The 21,457-nt window shown below is 42.4% G+C and overlaps 1 protein-coding gene and 1 pseudogene across 1 annotated transcript in view; one reads left to right on the top strand and one right to left on the bottom strand.

Annotated features, from left to right (window-relative positions):
• Positions 1 to 21,457, bottom strand: part of CFAP61 (cilia and flagella associated protein 61) — a 313,628-nt gene that overhangs the window by 90,089 nt on the left and 202,082 nt on the right. The window contains exons 20-21 of the mRNA XM_063659455.1: positions 18,108 to 18,276; positions 6,834 to 7,008 (exon numbers count right to left, since the gene is read on the bottom strand). Coding sequence (XP_063515525.1) covers positions 6,834 to 7,008; positions 18,108 to 18,276 — 344 coding nt within the window. The remainder of the gene's footprint in view (positions 1 to 6,833; positions 7,009 to 18,107; positions 18,277 to 21,457) is intronic.
• LOC129021503 (large ribosomal subunit protein uL22-like) lies at positions 16,074 to 16,570 on the top strand (annotated as a pseudogene).

Below are 21,457 nucleotides of genomic sequence, written 5' to 3'. Positions count from 1 at the left end.
TATTAACATGAAGTTTTCTTCATAGTTATTATATTTTTAAGGCCAGAGAAACAAGAATTATATGTTACATTTTATAGTTTATATATTTTAAATTACGTCTATGCATATTTACCGATTCTTTTGTATTTTAATGAATAATTATGTTTCCTTTCTCTGCTTCAAAAGAGACATACAGTGGTTACATATGACTCATTCATCCTCACAACAGGCCTGTGAGACAGGGTTTATCATTTTATCCAGAAAACAAGGTACAGAGAGGTTAAATCTTGAGCTCAAGGTCACATGGCAAGCAGGTGGGTCACCAGGACTCAAACCCTGTGAGTCTATTTCAAAATCAGGTCTCATAGCACTGCAGTACACTTGCAGATGGATATGTAACACGTTACTAAAATATACTCCAATTGGCATTTTATATGGGTAAATATCTTCAGCAAATAACTAGACAATGAAATATTTTTAAGTAGCGATCACGGAATATTAATAAATTGTGAAATAAACACTCATTAAAAACAGGCCAGGCATGGTGGCTCATGCCTGTAATCCCAGCACTTTGGGAGGCCAAGGCAGGAGGATCACTTGAGGTTAGGAGTTTGAGTCCAGCCTGGCCAACATGGTGAAACCCCATCTCTACTAAAAATACAAAAATTAGCTGGGTATGGTGGTGCATGCCTGTAATACGAGCTTCTCAGGAGGCTGAGGCAGGAGACTCACTTGAGCCTGAGAGGCAGAGGTTGCAGTAAGCCTAGATTGCACCACTGCACTCCAGCCTGGATGGCAGAGCAAGATTCTGCCTATATATATATATAGCCCAGGAATAGAACCAGACAATGCACTTTTTACTTTTTAGAAGTCAAAGCATAAGATTTCTATGCCCAAAACGTGACCTGTCCCATTCTGCTCTGCTGAATAAAAAGGGAAGAATATATTAGATATAACATAACAAAGGCTTTGTTCGATGATGCATGCAGTGGAATTTTAATGTTATACTTTTCCTACAAACATGCTTTTAATAAGGCAGTAAACTGTATTTAGCTAAAGATGAAAATAATTGATCCATTTTGAGCCATTAAGGCAGTTTATTTTTTTTACTTTACTTTCATCCTACTTTTCATCTTCATGGAAAGTACAGAGGTAATAGCAGATGAATTTCAATTAGTTTCAATTAGTGCCATAAATTGTTATAATGTATCGGGTTGCTGGGTTCTATCAGAAACCCCCCAGCAGAACACTCCAGGTTTTGTTTGCAGTTGAAAGCAGCATTTGAGCCTGTGATGTCAGCTCTTCTCCATGGCACTAGAGCAGTTCTAATAGTTTAGGGTAATTTGCTTCTATAAATCCATCCAACTCTAGAGCCCAGAAAACCATGTCCTCTGGATGGACTAACTCCATCATAGAACCACTGTGTTCTCCTTTGGAAGCAGAAGATGTGAAATAAAACAGTGACTGTGGGAAGGAGCTACACTTTGGGGTGGTATCTGTGTGCGTCTGCAATGGCTAGAAGTTCAAAGGAGAGCTGAGTTCCTCCTGGGAGAATCTCTTGTTCTTGATGCCCAGTATCCATCTAGAACAATCCATCCACCATTCTCCCCTCACATCCCTGGGCTTCAGTAATATCAGCACTGGTGTTTGCCAGGATTCAGGGTGTGGTTCCCGGAGGGACATGTCACCCAGCCACTGCCAGTGGGACACGATGAAACTGTTTTTCACTGTCCTTGGCTCCCTTGCCCCAACTCACATGCTAAAGTATTTAAAAAAGGGGAAATTAGGGAGTAAAAATAAACTATGATGAAAACTGTCCACATTCCTCCTGGTGTTATTAGGGTGACATGAAGAAAAAGCAAGGACTGAAAGGTCCAGGATGGTCACGGATCGCTCCATGCGACCTTTCAAATGTGCATAAGCACAGCCCTGCTCCTTGCTTTCCATCATGTGCCAGACTTCTAGCTTCTGGCTTCAAATGCCAATGAGACAGGCAGGTGGGAGGGGGTCCGCAGAATAACTCCAACCAGCCTGCACATTGGGGTGGAGGCTCAGGAAGTGCATGCCATATGCAGTGGGGAGGAGCCTGGCCCCTCCTCTTCCTGTGTGGAACCTGGGAATCAAGTAGCCGGGTGGCCTTGCGGAGGATCCTGCTTCCCCCTCCCCCACCCCTTTTTTTCCTTTCACCCAGTAAAACCCTGTTTTACTCACCCTTCAAACCGTCTGTGAGCCTACATTTTCGTGGCCACGGGACGGACAAGGACCCCATCTTTAGCTGAACTACGGAAAAGCCCTGCAACACCACCATCTCATAGCTGACTTGGAAATAAGCTAGCAGTGGCTGTGTCAGCAAGACCACCACATGCAGCAAGGGTGGCCACTTCCAGCTAGCTCCTGCATCCACAGCTGCCTCGCCTCAACTGGCTACTGCCATCCATGGTAAGCCATTCTCCCGTGGTCAGCTTCTCTCTGCTGGCATGGGTACCACAGATGGAAAGGCCATTTTCCCAAAGTGCTATGTGTGTACAGCGGCACTGCCTGGTCAGCCCCCATTCCTAAAAGGTAACCAGTTAAACTTGGACGTGGCTGGGTGCTTGCGACCCGCCAGTGTCTGTCCCTGCCCATGCCTCTGGCTTCATCTCCTGCTGCTGCCCTTCACAGACTGCCCAGCCCACGTTGTTGGCCCAGTGTCTTTTGGACACAATCCAAACTCCCCCAGCCTCTCTGTCTTCTTATTCTGTCCCTCTTCAAGACTGAGCTCAAATCCTTTCTCGGGGAGGCCTTCTCCAAACTTCACAGCCTCCAGGGCTCTCCTGAAGGCCACAGTGTCTCTATAGCTGACTGGCACCTGGTGTACACGGATCCCTGTCTTTAAATAGAGACTGATATCCTCAACTTCATCAGGGCCCTGGTGGCAGGGGCTGAGACTTCTACTCTGGGGTACCTTTAATTCCATCACACGTAGAAGTAAGAGCAATGCTAATGGCAGCCTCTATTTATGAAACTCTTTCTATGTATGAGAGACTGTCCTGAGTATGGCATGTAATCTCATTTATCTCTTTTCACCCTCTCAGCAACCCATGTGAGGTAGATATTATCTAGAATCTGAGACACAAAGCAGTTAAGTAACTTGCCCAGGGAAACGGCAGACCCAAGATTTGAACCCAAGTCATGTGACTCCAGAACCTGAGCAAGACTGCCTTTATAAATGTCTGTTATTCGTGAGGAGGAGCTTAACTCATCCTGTTTAGCCAGCATGTTATAACTGTCATTACTAAGGATGAATTTTTAAAGAATAGCTTCAATTTCATTCAAGGGTTCTCTTGTCTTCATCTCAATTGACCATCTATTTCCAGGTTAGGCCGAATGCAAAAAAGTTTTGATAAAATTCACCATGTGGAAGGTAAGGAAAAGAGTTACATCCTGAACTGTCTTCACTTACATTCAGTAAAACATTTATTTTGCATTTACTATTTGCCAGGCACTATGCTGGATACAAGTGACACTGAGATAGCATAGAGCTGAAATTATCAAATAAATGGCTTGGAGCTTCAGCCAAGTATGGTACTGTAGATGTCTCAGAAGCAATGCTGCAACAGCTATATTCTTTTCAAAATGCAGTTCTGGAAAGACCACTAGGCTTTCCACAGTATGAAAAGGGATTTGAAAGCCCAGCAATGAAACTCAAGTATCATATACCCAAAGTCTCAGTTAAGAAATAGAGGTCACAAGGTGACTGAAGTGATTTGGCATGAATTTGTATTTCTATATGGAATGCCCTCCCCGCTCAATGTATTTCAGCCTGCCAGGGAAGCCAACGGTGTATTTAGGAGGCTCTACCTCGAGGCCTCCTCTCACGCTGGATCCTACTCCTTGCTGCATTTCCTGGGAGCCTCTGTGGGTATAATCTTGTCTGTGGGTGTTGGTTCTTGGCTCAGGTGGGGACGGGCTTTCTGTCCTAGGCCTGCTCTGCTCTGAGATTTGGACTGTGATCCAGTGATGCTGCAAGAATAATAATGGCAAGAATAAGGTCTTGAATGAGACTAAAGTCATGTCTGAGTATGACCTGGATTACAGAAAAGATACAAAGAGGAGAAAGTTTTTTTAAGGCAAGATGTTAACATTTTTTCTTAACTTTTTTTTACTTGAGAATTCACTTGAAAAGGGCCTCTACACAGAGTTAAATGAACTTGGCCAAGTCAGGTTTCCCTGAAGGCTCCCAGAGCTTGGTCCCAGCATTTCAGTGTTAAGAGCACCTACCTGAGAGGTGCCCCAGGGGAGTCATTAAGCACCAGACCTGGAGAAAATCACCTACATGTAAGACAGGAAACTAATTTCCACATACTTCTTATCCTGGCTATTTGGTGGACAAAAGCAGGCACTCCAAATGGCTTTATGCACTGGCTGCTGGGAGTCAGTCTTAAATCTGAAAAAGCATTTCCCTTTAAGGGGGCACCACAGCATCACCATCCCTGACAACTGGCCAAGTCAGCAGAATAACACTGATGCTCTTCCCCCATCTGAGAACAAGAGGACAATACAAAGGCACATGAAAGAGACCATAGCGCTTCTTGCTTCGGGGTGTCTAAATTCTCTGCCATCAACATTCCACCTTAAGACCTTGCAGTGCCACTTTCGAAGGCTCTTTTCTTGGTCAAATGCTCCCTAGCCCAAACATCCAAAACACACAAACGTTCAAAGTTAAAGCACAGCACTGCAGGCTGACAGGATTGTGTGCAGTCTTAAAGACGAACTGTGCATTTTGTCTTGGACCACTGGCTTTTCCGCTTTTGGGGAACTTATGGTACATTTGGAGGTCTGCACTTCATGAAATGGTAATGATTTGTCAAAAATGTTATGGCTAAAAGCTGGTTACTACAAACTACAGCTCATGTCTGGTTTCATAAATAAATTTTATCAGAACACGACCCTGCCCATTCATTTACATATTGTCTATAGTTGCTTGCTCACTAAATGGGCAGAGTTGAAGAGTTGCAACAGAGACCATATGGCCTGCAAAGTCTAAAAGAAAAAAATTTTTTAAGATAAGGTCTTGCTCTGTCACCCAGGCTGGAGTGCAGTGGCATAATCATGCCTCTCTGCAGCCTTGACCTCCCAAGCTCCATTGATCCTCCCACCTCAGCCTCCCGAGTACCTGGGACTATAGGTGTACACCACCATGCCCAGCTAATTTTTGTATTTTTTGTAGAGCTGGGGTTTTTCCATGTTTCCCAGGCTGGTCTCAAACTCCTGGGCTCAAGTGATCCTCTCACCTTGGCCCCCCAAAGTGCTGGGATTACAGGCGTGAGCTACCATGCTCAACCAAGTCTAAAATATTTACTATCTGGTATTTTACAGTAAAAATTCACCAACCCATGGATTAGAGAATTTTCCCTGATAAGAAAATACTCTGAGTCTACATTGATCATGGGGTAATTACTACAGAATGACTAAAAGGCTAAAGCAGGTTTTAACATACACAGATGCAAAACTGAAAATAATTCCAAGCTTGGATGAAAGTATGAAATACTTTATGACATTTAAAAAATCTGGGTTGCCGGTATAGTCTATCTATATATCCCACCTCTACCCAAAGGTTCCAGACGCAGTTGGTTTTATGGGTGATTTCTGTCCAATCCTTAAGTTACTTTGTATTTCAGATCCCCAAAGAATATAGAGAGCTTCCAAAAATGCTTTGTGAGACGAGCATACCCTTGATTCCAAAAACCTGACAAGCAATGCATAAAAGAGAGAACTACAGGTCGATCTCATTTATGAATTTAGAGGCAAACAGCCTATAAATAGTATCAGCAAATTGAATCCAGCAACGTATTGAACGCCATTTGATACCCATTTTAAAATGTTGAATGTAGTAAATTAGTAACTTCTTAATGCAGTAAATGTTATAACTTGGCAAAAGTTAATACCTAAATGGTCCACCAAAAATCAGAATAAATTATATTTAATTTTAATGTATTAACAAATAGAATTAGATTATATTTATATACATGTATTAAATAAATTAGCATGTTTAATTTTACACAGTGATGCCCACTTTCTGGGCACTTAGTGGTTTTACATCCCTGGACTGAACTCTAAACCACAGGTGGCTGTGGAACTCAACCAGGTCACTAACCATCTTCTCACTTTTAGGCAAAAGAAAGGGGCTGCTCTAAGTTATCTCCAAACCTTGACTTCTAGGTTTCAATTAAAGACACAAAGGTAGCCAGGCTCTCTTCTGGTTGTTTCACTAGCTGAATGATTTCAATGAAATTCAAGCAATAGAGAGAAAGATGCTTGAGAATGCACTTTTGAGTGGCAGAGGCATTTGCACAAATGTTTCACTTTTTCATTTCGATTTAAAAAGTGGTATGCAACTCGAGTCTGTGTATTTGTGGGAAGAACTGTCCAGGCAACACCAAGAAAGAGAACAATGGGTTGTGGAAAGAAGAAAAGGCCCTTCCAATACAGGCCTTTTTCTTCCTAGGTCTTTTCAGCTTCACAAAAGAAGACATATTTTCCATATAATTGCTAAACATGTTTGCTTATTAAATTATTCTTTAATTAGTTAATGATTTTAGCCATGCTTTGCTCTTCGGATATTCAGTTTGTATAATAAAATAATTATAGATAATTAAACTATCTCAAGCCTTTTTCTTTCCCCCAGCAAACATGCTGGGTATCCAAAAATGACAACAAGTTGTAAATTAATCTGGAAAACAAAGCATGACAGATGAATGATTTGGTTGGAATTAATTAGGCACTAATTACATACTGGAACTAGATGAAGAATGAGGCTCATTATAAAAATAAAACGTTATTCTGAAGAGATGCACAGTTACTGACATCCTTACCTTCTGTAGTGATGGAGTTATTCCTTATCCAAGTCAGTGCCTTAAAGCAATCCTCTTCCTCGTTGAGAGTGAAATGGTTGCAAGGAACTTTCCCCGTGTACCGCCGCTGACTGCTGTTGGGAACCTCCCTGTTTGTCAGGTGTTGACTAATATCAGCCTCTGTAGGGCATGGGACCTGAAGTATGTTAGAGAAATGCTTATTTCAGTGATAATAGATAAAGTGGTGACAGTGGTCAAAAAAAAAAAAAAAGTAGACATAGCAATGTTCAGTATGTCTTTTTCTGTCCCCAGATACAATCAATCAGACTTTAATTGAAGTAAGAAAAAAAAAAACAACAACAGGTGGAAGGAGCACCTAGAAACAATTCTCAGAGGGAGTTGCTCTAGTTATGTAATGCTGTGTAACAAATTGTTTCAAAACTCAGTGGTAAAAATCAACCATTAGGCTCCCAGCTTATACAGGACAGTAATTCAGACAGGGCAAGGTGGAGAATGACTTGTCTCTGTTCCACAATGTCTGGGGCCTCAGCTAGGAAGACTCAGAGGCTAGGGGTGTCTCAGGGGCTGGGGGCTGAAATCATATGAAGATAATTAACCTATCTCAATCCTTTTTATTTCCCCTGGAAAATATGCTGGGTATTCAAATGTGACAACAAATTGTCATGATTTGCCTTGCAGTTGATGTTGGCTAACGGCTGGATCTGAGCTGGGGTTGTTGGCCAGAACACCTACATGTGGCCTCTCCATGTAGCTTGGTGCTACATCATACCATGGTGGCTGGGTTCCAAGGGCAAGTGCTCTGAGAAAGAGAGAGCCAATAGAGAGAGGTCCATGTTCTTTTCCAACCTAGTCTTGGAAGTTGAGCAGTGCCTCTTCCACCATATTCGATTCATGGAGGTAGCCATAAAGGCCTGCCCAGGATCAGGAGAGGGAACCTAGATTCCACCTCTTCATGTAGGAGGGGCAAGGCTCTGGAAGAGGACATGGAAATGAATTGGATGTGGTGGCCATTTTTGGCAAAAATAATCTGCCACAGAAATTATATCTGGGGTTGAAATTTAAGGGCATAGAGGGGCTAGGCAGAAAAGAAAAGGAAAGAAACAGATTATTATTTACTTTTGAAAAGTATAGAATTATTCCTTGTCTTGTCAGAGAAATATTCTCCTTCTCTTTATTCCCCTCCATCTTTCTCTCATTTTTGATGCAGATGTGTGTGGGAACAGAAACTTTCCTCTACTGTAAGGAAAGTAACAGTAAAAACACAATAAAGGATGATAGCTGATACTCGTCTTCTGTGTCAAGGATACTGTGGCAAACTGCAGGGTTTGTGCTTGGGCCAGAGATTTCAGCCAAGACTGAGCTCCATCTAGTTGCTGCCAGTGTAGAGTATGGATCCAGTATGGCCAGATCTGACTTCCCAAGAAATGCCAGGCCCTTGGGTTTTCATGTAGACTCCTGATTTTTTATTATATTGGTTCAAATTAAAATCAGACAAAGAAGTGTCATTGCAAAAACCAAATAAAACAGCATAGTGACCTGAGTTTCCCCAAATGGGCCACCACTTGGTCCCTCTGATTTTAATTGGCTGCCAGGTGGCGGTTATGAGGAGAAAAAGGGGGCAAGCAGAGGAGCAGCTTAGAGGGAGCCTGAGGCCTTTGGTGGAAGACCGATACCCACTGGCTTGCTGCACTCAGGGTCTAAGACCTCAGGGCTGTGAGGCAAGAATACTCCTAGAGCTATGATAGGCAATAAGTTTACTTGCAGTCAAGATGGATGTTGGGGCAGAGGAAGTTCTTTTTCCTTTGACAAGCAGGCAAATGCTGGCTGGTGCTTAAACTCATGGGGCTTGACTAAACTCCAGCTTACAGGAAACTTTGGTTATACACTTCCTCAATAGAAATTGTAAAGCCTTAGTACATTGCCGTGATGTATTTAATGCAATTTCAAACTAGATTAAATTAAAATGAAACAGCAAAACAGAACCAATGTTTAAAGCTGGATATTCTCTCTCCATTAAGAGGCTGCAGTGAAATTATATTTAGCAAAAGGGAACAACTAAATAAATAATGGGTCATTTACTGTAACCAAAATTGCAGAGGTAAAGTTTTCTTATTAGTAATATAGCTCGTTTAGTAATACCCCACTAAAATGTTGATAGCATTATATTCATAGCTATTATAAAGCAGCCCACTGAAGGCTTTGGCGAAAGGTTTGACGTGCACAATACTGAATACTGTGCTTCGGGCTTTTGAAACCTCACTGGAACTACAAGGAGCATTGTAGCATAAAAGAAAATAAAATCTGGGTAACATTACATCAGTTTAATAAGTCATGACTTAACAAATGAAAAAGCCTTGGCGGAAAGTGGCAGTGCTAAAGAACAAATTGAGAGCTACTTCATTTATAAAAGTTTCAGTGAGTTATCATTTCAAGTAGTGGGTGTTTAGGCAAAAATAAAAAGGAAGAGGAGAAAAAAGAATAAGGTCCAAATTGAAAATTAGCTCACTACAATCTTGAAATGTAATTGCATTCTGATAATCCACATAATTCTTGTGTGCACTTAAATGTGTAGAGTTGTTTTGCATACTTCTCTACTATAAAGAATAAAAGCAATTAAAGAAAAACTAATGGGATTATGGCATTTTCACAAAGTAGGCAAAACTGAAGCTAGAATTATAAATTCCAAAGCCAAATAAATTTGTCTGCACAGAGTTTAGGAGACATCAATTAATTAGAAAACGATCTATGGGAAAAGAAGCTTGCTTTGTGATCAGTTCATCATTTACTGTGTTCTTTCATTGAATGGAAGCTTTTAGCAGAAAAAGAATTTGTATGGAGACATTGAGAAGAAGCCAGTACAAGAAATTTCCTTCTTACATGTGTGCTTATGGGGCCACAGAGCTATCCAGCCTGAAAAGTAAAAAGAAGCTTCCTTTCTGAATGGTTCATCATATACTGTTTTCTTTCATTGAATAGCAGATTTAAACACCAAGAGGAGTTTGTAGGTAGACATTTAGAAGAAACTAGCAGAAGTTTCTTACACCCATACACTCCTGTTGGTCAAGAGAGGTCACCAGCCCTGAAAAGGAAAAAGAGGCAAGGGAGAGAACAGTCTTTAATATAAGGGCTTGGTTATATTTAATGAAGTGCCACAAGGACTGGTTATCCAAACTGAGGGTTCTCTGCCACTAACTAAAGTGCCACTAACTTTTGAGTGGAGAGTAGCAGATAACTTTTCAACCACACTGATTTGCCATTGCACAGTGCCACCATCACTCAGCAATAACTCACGGTGGCTAGGACTGCTGGCTGCCTAACCCAATATTGTGTCTTCCTTTCTTTCTTAGTAACAGACTCTTGGGAAATATGCTCAGCTGAAAAACTGCATTTCCCAACTCATGACCTCAGAGGTGGTCAGGAGATACAAGCAGGAGTCCTTGGATGAGGTAATGAGAAAAGTCATCACGCTCTAGTCTTTCCTCTTTCTTGCCTCTTGCAAATGGAATGACTGGAACACAGCAGCCATCTTGAGATGCTGAGAATGGAAACCACACATTAAAAATAGAAAGACGGCCAGGCATGGTGACTCACACCTGTAGTTCCAGCATTTTGGGAGGCTGAGGCAGGCGGATCCCTTGAGCCTAGGAGTTTGAGACCAGCCTGGGAAACATGGGAGATCTCATCTCCACTAAAAAAAAAAAAAAAAAAAAAAAAAAAAAAAAAAAAAAAATTAGCTGGGTTTGGTGGCATGCACCTGTATAGTCCCAGCTACCCGGGAGGCTGAAGTAGGAGAATCACCTGAGCCGGGGAGGTCAAGGTTGCAGTGAGCTGTGATTGCGCCACTGCACTCCAGCCTGGGTGACAGGAGTCAGAACTTGTCAAAAAAAAAAAAAAAAAAGGTGGCAGGGCCTGGGTTCCTGATGACATCAGGGAGCCACCTTACCGGGCCTGGGTTGCTTTTCCCCAGATATTTTTAATGAGAGAAAGAAATAAACTTTTTCTTTTTGAACTGCTTATTTGACTGTAGCTATAAATACTAAGCTCTAGAATCTCTGTGGTAATGACTTTTAAAAGCCATCAAGTATAAGCCCTGCACCATGTCAATGAGAGATAAAGGGAAGCAACAAGAAAGGGAAAGGAGAGGGAAAGAGAACGAAACAGAGACAGTGCTTGATCCAGGGGCCAGACCACCTGAGTTTGGACCCTAGTCTATCACCTACCTACTAACTGACCCTGGGCAAACTACCTAAGCTTCACAGCACCCTGGGTTCTCTAACCTACAACATGGGGATGCAAATGGCAGTGACCTCAGGGTATGGTGAGAGTTCCATCTGTTACCATGTGTCTGTCTCGCGGTAAACATTCAACGGCAGTCAGGTGCTCTCCTGCTTTGAGGCTCCCTGGCAGCAGGCTCCTGTCTCCTAGGGTTGACCGTTTTCTTTGGAGTAGACTTTCACTCTATCGGAAAGCTGTTCCTCAGGATGAATAAACACTGCATTCCCATCACTTTTGGGGCCTGTCTAGATCTGTTTCCCAGAGCCATCATATACAAGACTAATTTCGCTCTCTATATGAAAAGTCTTCAAGTATTTGAAGACTGGCTGGCCATCCTGCACACCCTGAATCTTCACTCCTCTGGCTGCACATCTGGAGGGACGGAGCCCCTCCCTCGCTGTGCTGCAGCTTGTTCCTTCCCTTCTTCAATGTGACTCCAAGCAACGAAGGTCATATTGCAAGTGCACTTCTGTTTTTGTGGCACATCCTCTGATACAACCATGTTCGGCAGGTAAAAAGTTCATGACCTCTATATTCTCATCACGGATTTTACCCTTGGTCAGGATTAATGCTTTTCTTTCTCCGATTCACTTTCTTGGGCACTAATATTATTGCCGTTTCTAATAGCTGTGTGAAATTTGCCTGACAGTCTTTTGCTGGTGCACTTTGAACCATCTTCTTATTTTCAAGCTTTTGTTGCCCTTTGATTGGGTATTTCTCTTATATTTTGAATTAAGTGTAAAAACAGAGTCTTGGTTCTTATAACAGAGTGGTTTGAAGCCCTAACCTTAATCTACCCACGACATTCACTGAATTTTTCTCCTTATGTCATTCTGGTTTACACCTTCACTTTTAACCATTGTGTCTGTTTTCCTTTGTTTTCTCCCTTTCATCTTCTGCAGTGTTGGGAAGGTGAATTCCTTCATGCTGTTTCAAAGGATTCTTTAATCTTATTTCTTCTAAATATAAGAGTCAACACTGAAATAGTACTCGGGTTTCTCCACTTAAGACAATGCATATTCCTCCCTTGCCACCTCCCTCCCAGTTTTCAACAACTTCTTGGTCTTTATTAGATTAATTTAGCTTAAGAGTCATTTTCTACTTTGCATTTATTCTCAGATTTACAACAATTATTTAGATTACATTTTTAAATTGTTTGTGGTGCTTGCCATCTGTCCTTTTATACTACTATGAAATTCTGTATTTTCTTTCTTTTTTTTTTTTTTTTTTTTTTTTTTGAGACAGCCTTGCTCTGTCGCCCAGGCTGGAGTGCAGTGGCACAATCTCAGCTCACTGCAACCTCTGCCTCCTGGTTCAAGTGATTCTCTTGCCTCAGCCTCCCAAGTACCTGGGATTACAAGACCCTGCCACCACACCTGGCTAATTTTTGTATTTTTAGTAGAGATGGGGTTTCACCATGTTGGTCAGGCTGGTCTCGAACTCCTGACCTCAAGTGATCCACCTGCCTCGGCCTCCCAAAGTGCTGGGATTACAGATGTGAGCCACCACGCCTGGCTGAAGTTCTAAATTTTCTTTTCTATCTCCATTATTTTGAGTGCACATTAAGCAAAGAACATGGAAGATAATTTTTTTCTGAGGCCTTCTATATAAAAGAATGGCTACCTGCTATTTTCAAATATGAGAGATTTAGGTGGGCATATAATTACTGAATCATCACTTTTCATCAAAATTCTGTGGGATTAGTTTCATTTTCTTTTACTATTTAATGCTGGAGATAAAAATTTTGATATCTGTTTTATTTTTGTTCTTTTTTAGGGAAAGGTCGTAATCTGTTATTTTTCTTTTGAAGTTTGTTCGATTTTTTCCTGCCATTCTATGAGAAACTATTTATCATCCTCAATGAAATTTGATCACCCAACCCCTGAAATGGCAGCTGAAGCATTGGAAGAGCAGAGGCTAAGCTAAGAAGGCCACACGGTTAGACAAAAAGGGAGATGGGTGACTAAGAAAGAATTGAAATTCTGTCAGAACATAACTGAGAAAATTTTTCTTTGATTTTGCCTAGAATGTGGTCAGCTGGACAATATGTTTTTCGAGTAAAAAGGTTTTCTTCTAGAATATCTTTAATTATTGTCTCTATTCCTTTTCTTTGAGTCTCTTCTTTAGGAAAACCAATTATTTCTATGCTGCCTCCATGCCTATCAGACCCTGTTTTCTCCTGAACCAAGCATATCCCTTTGTCCTCTGTTTCTGCCCTCCAGGGGTGCTTTGTCTTCAGCATCACTAACTGTTTAGCAGCAGTTCTGTCTTTGATGGGGATTTCATTTTAATTCTTTCTTATTCAACCATCTCCCTTTTCATCTGTGGCCTTCTCAGCTTTGCCTCTGCTCTTTCAATGGCTTCAGCTCCCATTTCAGAGGCCAGGTGATCAAATTGTACTGAAGATGATAAATAGTTGCCTGCAATGTGCATGTGTGTGTGTGTGTGTGTGTGGCCTGAATTTTTCAACATTTTCAAAACTATGTTCTTCCTCTGATTTTTCCAAATATTGTATTGTTCTCTTTCTCTTATTGTGTTATCTTTTTATTCTAGTTGTCCTTTGCTGTTCAGCAGACTCACACTAAAACTTAGTAGCTTAAATAACTGCTTTCTTAACTTTCCATGATTTTGTTGGTCAGAAATTTGGGTAGCATTTGGATGAGCAATTCTTTTATTCTGTGTGCTGTGGACAAGAGTCACTTGGCAACTTTCAGCTGGTGGATGGACTGATCTGGAGGATCTGAGATTGTTTCACTCACATGCCCAGTGCCTTGCAAGGCTGGCTGAAGGGCTGGGATCAGTGGGGACTGGGAGGCAGAGAGCTCACCTACAGTGTCTCCAGCATGGCAACCCCAGGGCATCAGAACTTCTCATGTGGCACCTCAGGACTCCAGGAGCGACTGCTGCCACAATCCAGGAGGCACTGTATGACCTCTGTGACTTGGTCTCAGAAGTCACACCATGTCACAACCTTTGCACTTTGTTGGCCGAGGCAGTCACAAGGCTGCCCAGATTCAAGGAGAGGAGACATAGACTCTACGTCTTAGATGGAAGAGGCATCAAAGAATTTGCAGCCATTTTTAAAACAGCCAGTTTCCTTTGATTACATGCTTTTATTTTCCCCTGTAATCATTCTCAAAGTGAGATCTCTATATAGTAGGTGCTGTCAAATGACACGGGGGAGTGTCTTTCTCAGGTCTCTTACTGGGAGGTATAGCACTGGTGTAGATGGGTCCTTCCTCCCTGCTGTGTGTAGAAGGCCGTCACCTGGGCTGCACCATTCTTGATGCCACACTATTACTGACCCAGTCTAAGACATGATTAACCCCTTTGGAGACAATGTAACATTGCCAACCTACATCAAGCTCACTGTATACTACAGTCCCAGCTCTTCTTCTTGCTTGCTTGGAAGTACCTGCCCTACCTGTCAGCTGCTAGTGACCCCCCACCCATGAACAGTCCATACCACAGTCTTCTCATGCTCAACACCAGCTCATTTGATTTCAGTTGGTACATTTTTGTTCTTCCTCTTTATGAGGTTCCTCAAATCTAGGCCTGGGGCAGGCATCTCTCTGCTGCTCCATGACCGTCCATGAGTCATAGAGAGTAGCCCTGTGATCTCAGAGGGGTTTTCAAAACCAGAGTGTGTTTGCCAACAAAAATGATCAAGATTGATTGGAGGGGTGGAGAAGGAGTTATAATGTCTGGAAAGTGAGCCAGCTAAATCTTCATCTTCGAAAATGGAGAGGTTGTAGATAATGTCTGAAGTTGACAGAGCAAGGAAGGACATTCTATAAACATATTACTGTATTTGGAGTTATGCAGGTAGCCACTGAAAAACTAAGAACAGAAATGCTTCAAACTGGTTGCCTCTGGAAAGAGAGCTGGGAGGAAGAGTGGGCTGGGAGAGACCAGCTCTCCTCATGCTCAGCCCTGCAGTGCAATGTAGTATTTTACCTTGTGAATGGATTTTGTAATAAGAAATAGTGATGTGCATTTGGCTATTAAAAACATTATACAACAATTTAGAGTGAGGCATGCCATTTAAAAGGTCTGATTAGAGGTTGCGATTTGTAATTACATTTTATAAAGGGTTGTCTTCTTGCTTTGGGTTTAAGCTCTGTTTTCATTATTTTAATTTGTTTTTTAGAAAATCAAAAAATTGGGACAAAACCAGGAGAGAATTGAAGACAATGGGGGAAGGGGGAGAAAAGCTCCCCAGTGAATTCAGCTGCCCTTTCTGTATTACTCTATGTACTTTGATTTTATGTCCTTCTGGAAAAATTAAATTGGAACTCCCTTTATCACTTCTTCATTTCATTTTTTTCCGTTCTAAAAAGGGCAAGAGCTTAATGTGCCACAGACTAAAGCTGCAGGGGCAGCTGGGCACACATGGGCAGATGCCCGAGGCTCTGGGCAGCTGGCTGGGTCTTCCACTCAGTTTCCAAAGTACGCAGTCACGGCAGCAGCTGGAACCTGGCAGGCAGGTGACAGGGAGACAAGCTAAGGGGGTGCATGGTATTTCTGTCTGGTTTAATGTTTTGACAAGTAAGAGGAATACTTAAATATCAAAACAAAGTATCCCTGCAGTAAATGTTTATCCTTTAACCATAAAAATATCCTTTTATACCCTTTGAGAATTGAGAGGAGAGGAGAGGACATGAGGGGAGGGGAGGGGAGAAAAATGGAGAGGAGGGGAGGGGAGAGAAGAGGGGAGGGGGGGGAGTGGAGGGGAGGAAAGGGGAGAGGAGGGAAGGGGAGAGGAATGGAGAGGAAAGGAGGGGAGGGGAGGGGAGGGGAGGGGAGGAGAGGAGAGAGATTCTTCAGAGGTTGATCCAAGCTACTGAAAGGGTTGTTCATTCACCAGCAGCATTGGCCTCACCCGGGAGCTTGTTAGAAATGTAACATCTTCCTGTTCCCCTAAGTGGCCTGACAATCTGTGGAAATGTGAACTCAGGCAAATTGAGAGGTTCAAATCTTCATGTTCATTGAAGAACACCTGTGAAACTGCTCAGGCCATCAGGGTATGCATATATCAAGAGCCACCCAGTATCTGAAAGATGTCACTTTACAGAGACAGTGTGTACCATTCTGACGTTACAAAGTTGGAGCTGGTAGGTGTGTCCAGGCCAAACAGTGGGACTGGACACAGGGTCAGTGGCCCAAAAAGAGTGCTGAATGTTTGCTGCACATGCTTAAAAATGTAGAGTCACGCTAAACATAAGGGTTTACATGTAGATTCTCTGGTCATTGAGCATAGCCAGGTGAACAAAGTACCCAAGATGTGTGGCCAGACTCACAGAGCTCAGGGTCAGGTTAACCCATGTGTGAGCTCTGCCTGCCACAATGAGATGAGCCTTATTGAAAAGGAACAAATTGTTCCTAAACCAGAAGAGGCTGCGCAGAAGAAAAAGATAGCCCAGAAGAAACTGAAGAAATGGAAACTTATGGCACAGGAATAGACTCATCAAACAATAAATGGAATTAAAAGTACAGGAAGGAAAGAAGGAAAGAAAGAAGGCAGGAAGGAAGGACGGAAAGAAGGAAGGAAGAAAGGATGGAAGGAAGGAAGGAAAAAAGAAGGAAGGAAGAAAAGAAAAAAGAAAAGAAAAGAAAATGTAGCGTCTCAGGCTCCCCATCCCATGGCCTCCTGCTCCTAATCTGCATTTTAACAAGAAGCACAGGGGATTCATGTGCTCAGCACAGTTTGAGAGGTGCTATTCTAAGATGTAGATGAGGAATTGTTAGTCAAGAAAGTGCCAGCTTGTGGTTCTCAGCTTTAGCTTAGAAGCATGTGGGGCACTTAAAAAGTACTGACAACTGGGTCCCACCCTAGAATAATTAAAACAACCTCTGGGGGCGGAGCCTAGGCGTGGATGTGTATTCAAAGCATCCAGGTCATCTCAATGTGTGGCCAAGGCAGAAACTATAGGGTAAGTGATGCTCAGAGCTGCTGAGCACATTCTGTGGCAACACCCAGGTGGAGACCCTGTCTCCTTCATGCGCTGCCTCCTCTGCGCTTGGCGATGTGAAGGAAAACTGTCATACACAGGCTTGCATCGAATCCACAACTGTTCACAAGATGGTCTAAATGGGGTGTCTAATCTTTTGGCTTCCCGGAGCCAAACTGAAAGAAGAAAAATCATCTTGGACCACACATAAAATATACAAACACTAAAGATAGCTGATGAGCTGAAGAAAAAAATTGCAAAAAAAAAAGTCATAATGTTTTAAGAAAGTTTACAAATTTGTGTTGAGCCACATTCAAAGCCACCTTGGGCCCATGGGCCATGGGTTTCACAAACTCGGTCTAAGACTTCATCCTTGAGTTACAGAGTAAGCCTCTTGTCACTGGAGAAATACCTTACTGCTGTAAACTACATGAAACACTCATGCATGTTACAAAGTGGAATATTAAAATCTGCTGCCCTAAGACATTGAACAGCTTCAGTGTATCCAGCAATGTTTTACTCAAATGTGGATGGAGAGTTTAACTAAAAGGAAAGCATGGACACTGGGAAACCAATCAATCAGATTTCCTATTTTCCTAACTGAGAGACAAAATAAAATAAGGGTCGACAGAAGGTGCACGTGTTTGCAATACTTTTGCGAGAGCCCATTGCCACAGCCAAATGTTAGCCTCTTGAGGCATAAATTAATTTACCACAAATGCATGCCTGGTTGCGTCTGGATTCTGCTAGGGCGAGCAGTATGTGTTAGACTTTTGGACAACAGCTTAAAGAATGACATTTCTCTAACTTGCTGTGATTTTTATCCTTGAGCAGAATGTTTTTCTTGGAATGGGTTTCTGGGAGGGTTTGCGGACATAATTCTGGTTATGTGTGCGGGCCCTGAAGGGTGCTTTTATGAATTTAGAGCAGCAGCTGTCCAGGCAGAGGGATGCTCTTTACCCAGAGAGTGTGTGCCCCAGTAAACATATGAATGGCTTTCATGGAGCTCTCCAGACACATGGCTTGCGCCCCCTGTGCCCGGCCTTACCTGGTACTGCTGCCCGGTGCAGAGGATGAGGTGGTCGTAGAGCACGATCTCGTCCGTGGAAAGCACAACGTGCTTGGCTGCTCGGTCTATGCCAGTCATTCTACCCACCACGACATTAACCCAAGAGCACAGTGACATCAGTGCATAATCTTTATCATTAAAACAGTGGCTGCAAAGAGAGAAGCTCCATAAGTGACATTTGAGCAGCTGACAGCAGGCATTAATTAGACATCTGGTGAGCTGGTTCAAGTCCCCTAGTGGGCTGAGTCTGTGCTTTTGCTGCGAGTTTACCAGGACTGATACTAGGAGATTTTTCGTTATGAAACACTTAGTTACAAATTGACATCTTCCCATTAAAGCTAAATTGTTCCACCTGGCTTAGGTCAGCCCACAACTGGGAGGGTGGGAGGGGTGTGTGTGTGTATGTGTGTGTGTGTGAAATCATTTATATTATACCTTTCTTCTGCTTCTATTTCAGAGTGGTTGTAAATTTACTTTAGCTGTTAAATTGGTGTATTGACCACAGCCTCAAAGGGAATGAGAAGGAAGAAAGTGACATTGTTGAGGATTCCCAAAGCCAGGGGTCAGAATCCTTGAATACCGAGAACCCTTCCTATTCGCTAATACTTTTCAGTAATGACTCATTCTGAGAATTAGCGTATGGCTTCCTGCCAAACCAACAAAACCCATTTTACTTAAAGAATATAGCAATTAGGGAGTGAGGTTCGCAGCAAGTACACTCCCTGGACACTTTGGGATTCACTCTCAGGGCAGAGGTGATTTTCTAGGAACGGAGACTTGCACCGCCAGCAGGCCCAGGGCAGCCACTCGTGCCATGGCTTCAGCGTGCTGTGGCTGCCCTGGCTTCCATTTTCTGGGCTCTCTTGGAGTTTGAGTGCTTTCATGTAATATGATAAGAGTGGGCTTCTTGTGGCTTTGGGTTTATTTAAACAGTTTTGTGAGGGTTGTTTCCAGAATTTTCTGAAAGGATTGACCTCAGGTAAACCACCTTTTAGTGATTCTGTTCTGAATACTGAGAGTCTAAGGTAATAGGACATTAAGTGCTTCTTTTAATTTAGGCTATATGATTCTTTTCTTCCTTTTTTCTCTTAACATAAAAACACTAACATTTTTATTTATTCATCTATTCATTTATTTATTTTTAGAAACAGGATCTCACTATGTTGCCCAAGCTGGTCTCAAACTCCTGGGCTCAAGTGATCCTCCTTCCTCAGCCTCCTGAGTAGCTGGGACTGGAGGCACGCGCCACTTCTATGCTTGGCAGCACAGTCCTCTTCAAAAAGAACCCTGCCATGGTCTGTGTTGCTGACAAGCCTGGACTCTGCATCCTCCTGCTATCTTCAGTTTCCTCACCTCTTAACACAGGATAATGAGCTCTCCCTACGTTCCTCCACTGCTGACCGCTATAAGGAGTGACCGTGAGCATGTAAGACAGGCTGCTTTGTTAGGCAGGATGCATACGTGAAGAGTATTATTCTAAATAATATTAATGAGACAGAGCTCTGTTTACTCTCTTTGGAGGCAAACAAGATTCTGAAGTGGTAATGAGGGAACATTTCTTCCTTTTGATCTGCACATAAGCCTGGTCTTACCACACAAAGAGAATTCTAGTCATGGGGGCGTATTAGACCTTGTTACAGGGCCTGTGAAAGGGCTCTGTGAAACAACTTAAAAACAAGAACATTTCTTCTTATAAGAAAAGAAAATCGGGGACTGGCCTATCACAGGAAAATAATGGATAGTGAGAGGAAATTCTCTTGTAAAAACCATTTCATTAGCTTTATAGGAATACAGGAAATGTCATGGCTTCCCACATTTGTGAAAGACCCATGAAAGATTGTTTTTATCTGCTCCAGATCCCTACTCTAAGCCATCCACGATGAGGAAAAGCTAAATACAGTTAGTGCACAGGGATTCATTTCATGAGGCTGTGCCCAAAGATAAAGGCTCTCAGGGGAGATTTATGGAAGGCAAAGACAATGATATTTTTAATGACAGTAGGACAGTAGCATTGATCACGTCAGAATGCATATTTGAGAGTTAAAATGTGAAGCTCTGCCCAGTGGGAATGGCACTGGGGACCACTGATTTTAGGAAACTTTACTAAGTCACAAAAGGAAGTGCTGAAGAATGTGGGGTGATTGCTGTTACAATATGTTACTACACTGAATGATTTTATTTACTTGAGACAAGATCTCACTCTGTCACCTAGCCTAGAGCACAGTGGTACAATCACGGCTCACTGTAGCCTTGATCTCCTGGGCCCAAGCTATCCTCCCCGCTCAGACTCTCAAGCAGCTGGGACCATAGGTGCAAGCTACCATACCTGGCTAATTTTAATTTTTTTTGTAGAAATGGGACTCTCCCTACATTGCCCAGGCTGGTCTTCAACTCCTGGGCACAAGCAATCTTCTCACCTTGGCCTCCCAAAGTGCTGGGATTACCTGGCCATTTCTCAGTTTAAAATATCATTGTATAAGTGATTGCTACCCATTCTGGATATTACTATCCATTCTGGACCTTCCTTAATTTCCTCACCAGGTGAGTGAAACTATATATCGAAGACTGTAAGTGATATTTTTCCAAAATTATTTTTTAAGTAGAATGAATAAGCTTTAATATTCTAACATAGCAGGGCCTGACTCATGGCTTGGTGGTAAGAGAAATACCTCCACGAGGCTTCACCCGAAAAGAGAGAAGGAACCAAAGAAGGCGCATCAGTGAAACTTCATGTTTCTCAAGTGAGCTTGACCATGACTCAAAACTAATGTGAAAGATTGTCTTCATAGAAAGTTCTGAAGACAGATAATAAGGAGGAGAAAAATAAAAAGCAAAAACAGAGGATGGGGAAATTTCTGGAAGAGGGCATAGATGAGTAGCAGCTTGCTCTAGGTTATATTGCCCCCAACCTTGTGGTCAAAAGCCTAGTCCAAAGATCCAGGTGTGCAGTTAGAAGCAAGCTCTGGGGGCCACAGATGAGTCAGTGGAGACCTACACCTCATGGAATCATGACTCTTCCGAGCTGGAAAGAACCTTAGAAATTCTCATAAAAGATTAATTGTGACACTCCTAGAAAAGGGACTATCACAATTAACTTTCAATTAATCAGTGCTGATTGCCCAATTAGTGGATTTCTCCTGCTTCCTGTTCCTTCTCCTCTCCCACTGCCTTCCTTTCGGCTGCATCCCAGACATGTCATTAGCACCTCCACAAGAGGCTGGATGGGGGTGGCGGGAAAGAAGACAGAAATGGTTCAAAAATTCTAACAATAATAAATTAAAACACTGGTTAACGACAAGTTCAAAATTAGTATTTGGAATCAGGGATTT

This window comes from Pongo pygmaeus, chromosome 21, assembly GCF_028885625.2.
Source record: "Pongo pygmaeus isolate AG05252 chromosome 21, NHGRI_mPonPyg2-v2.0_pri, whole genome shotgun sequence".
NCBI classification, from domain to species: Eukaryota; Metazoa; Chordata; class Mammalia; order Primates; family Hominidae; genus Pongo; species Pongo pygmaeus.
Note: the sequence above shows the minus strand (reverse complement) of the source record. Positions and strands in the feature narration are given on the sequence as shown.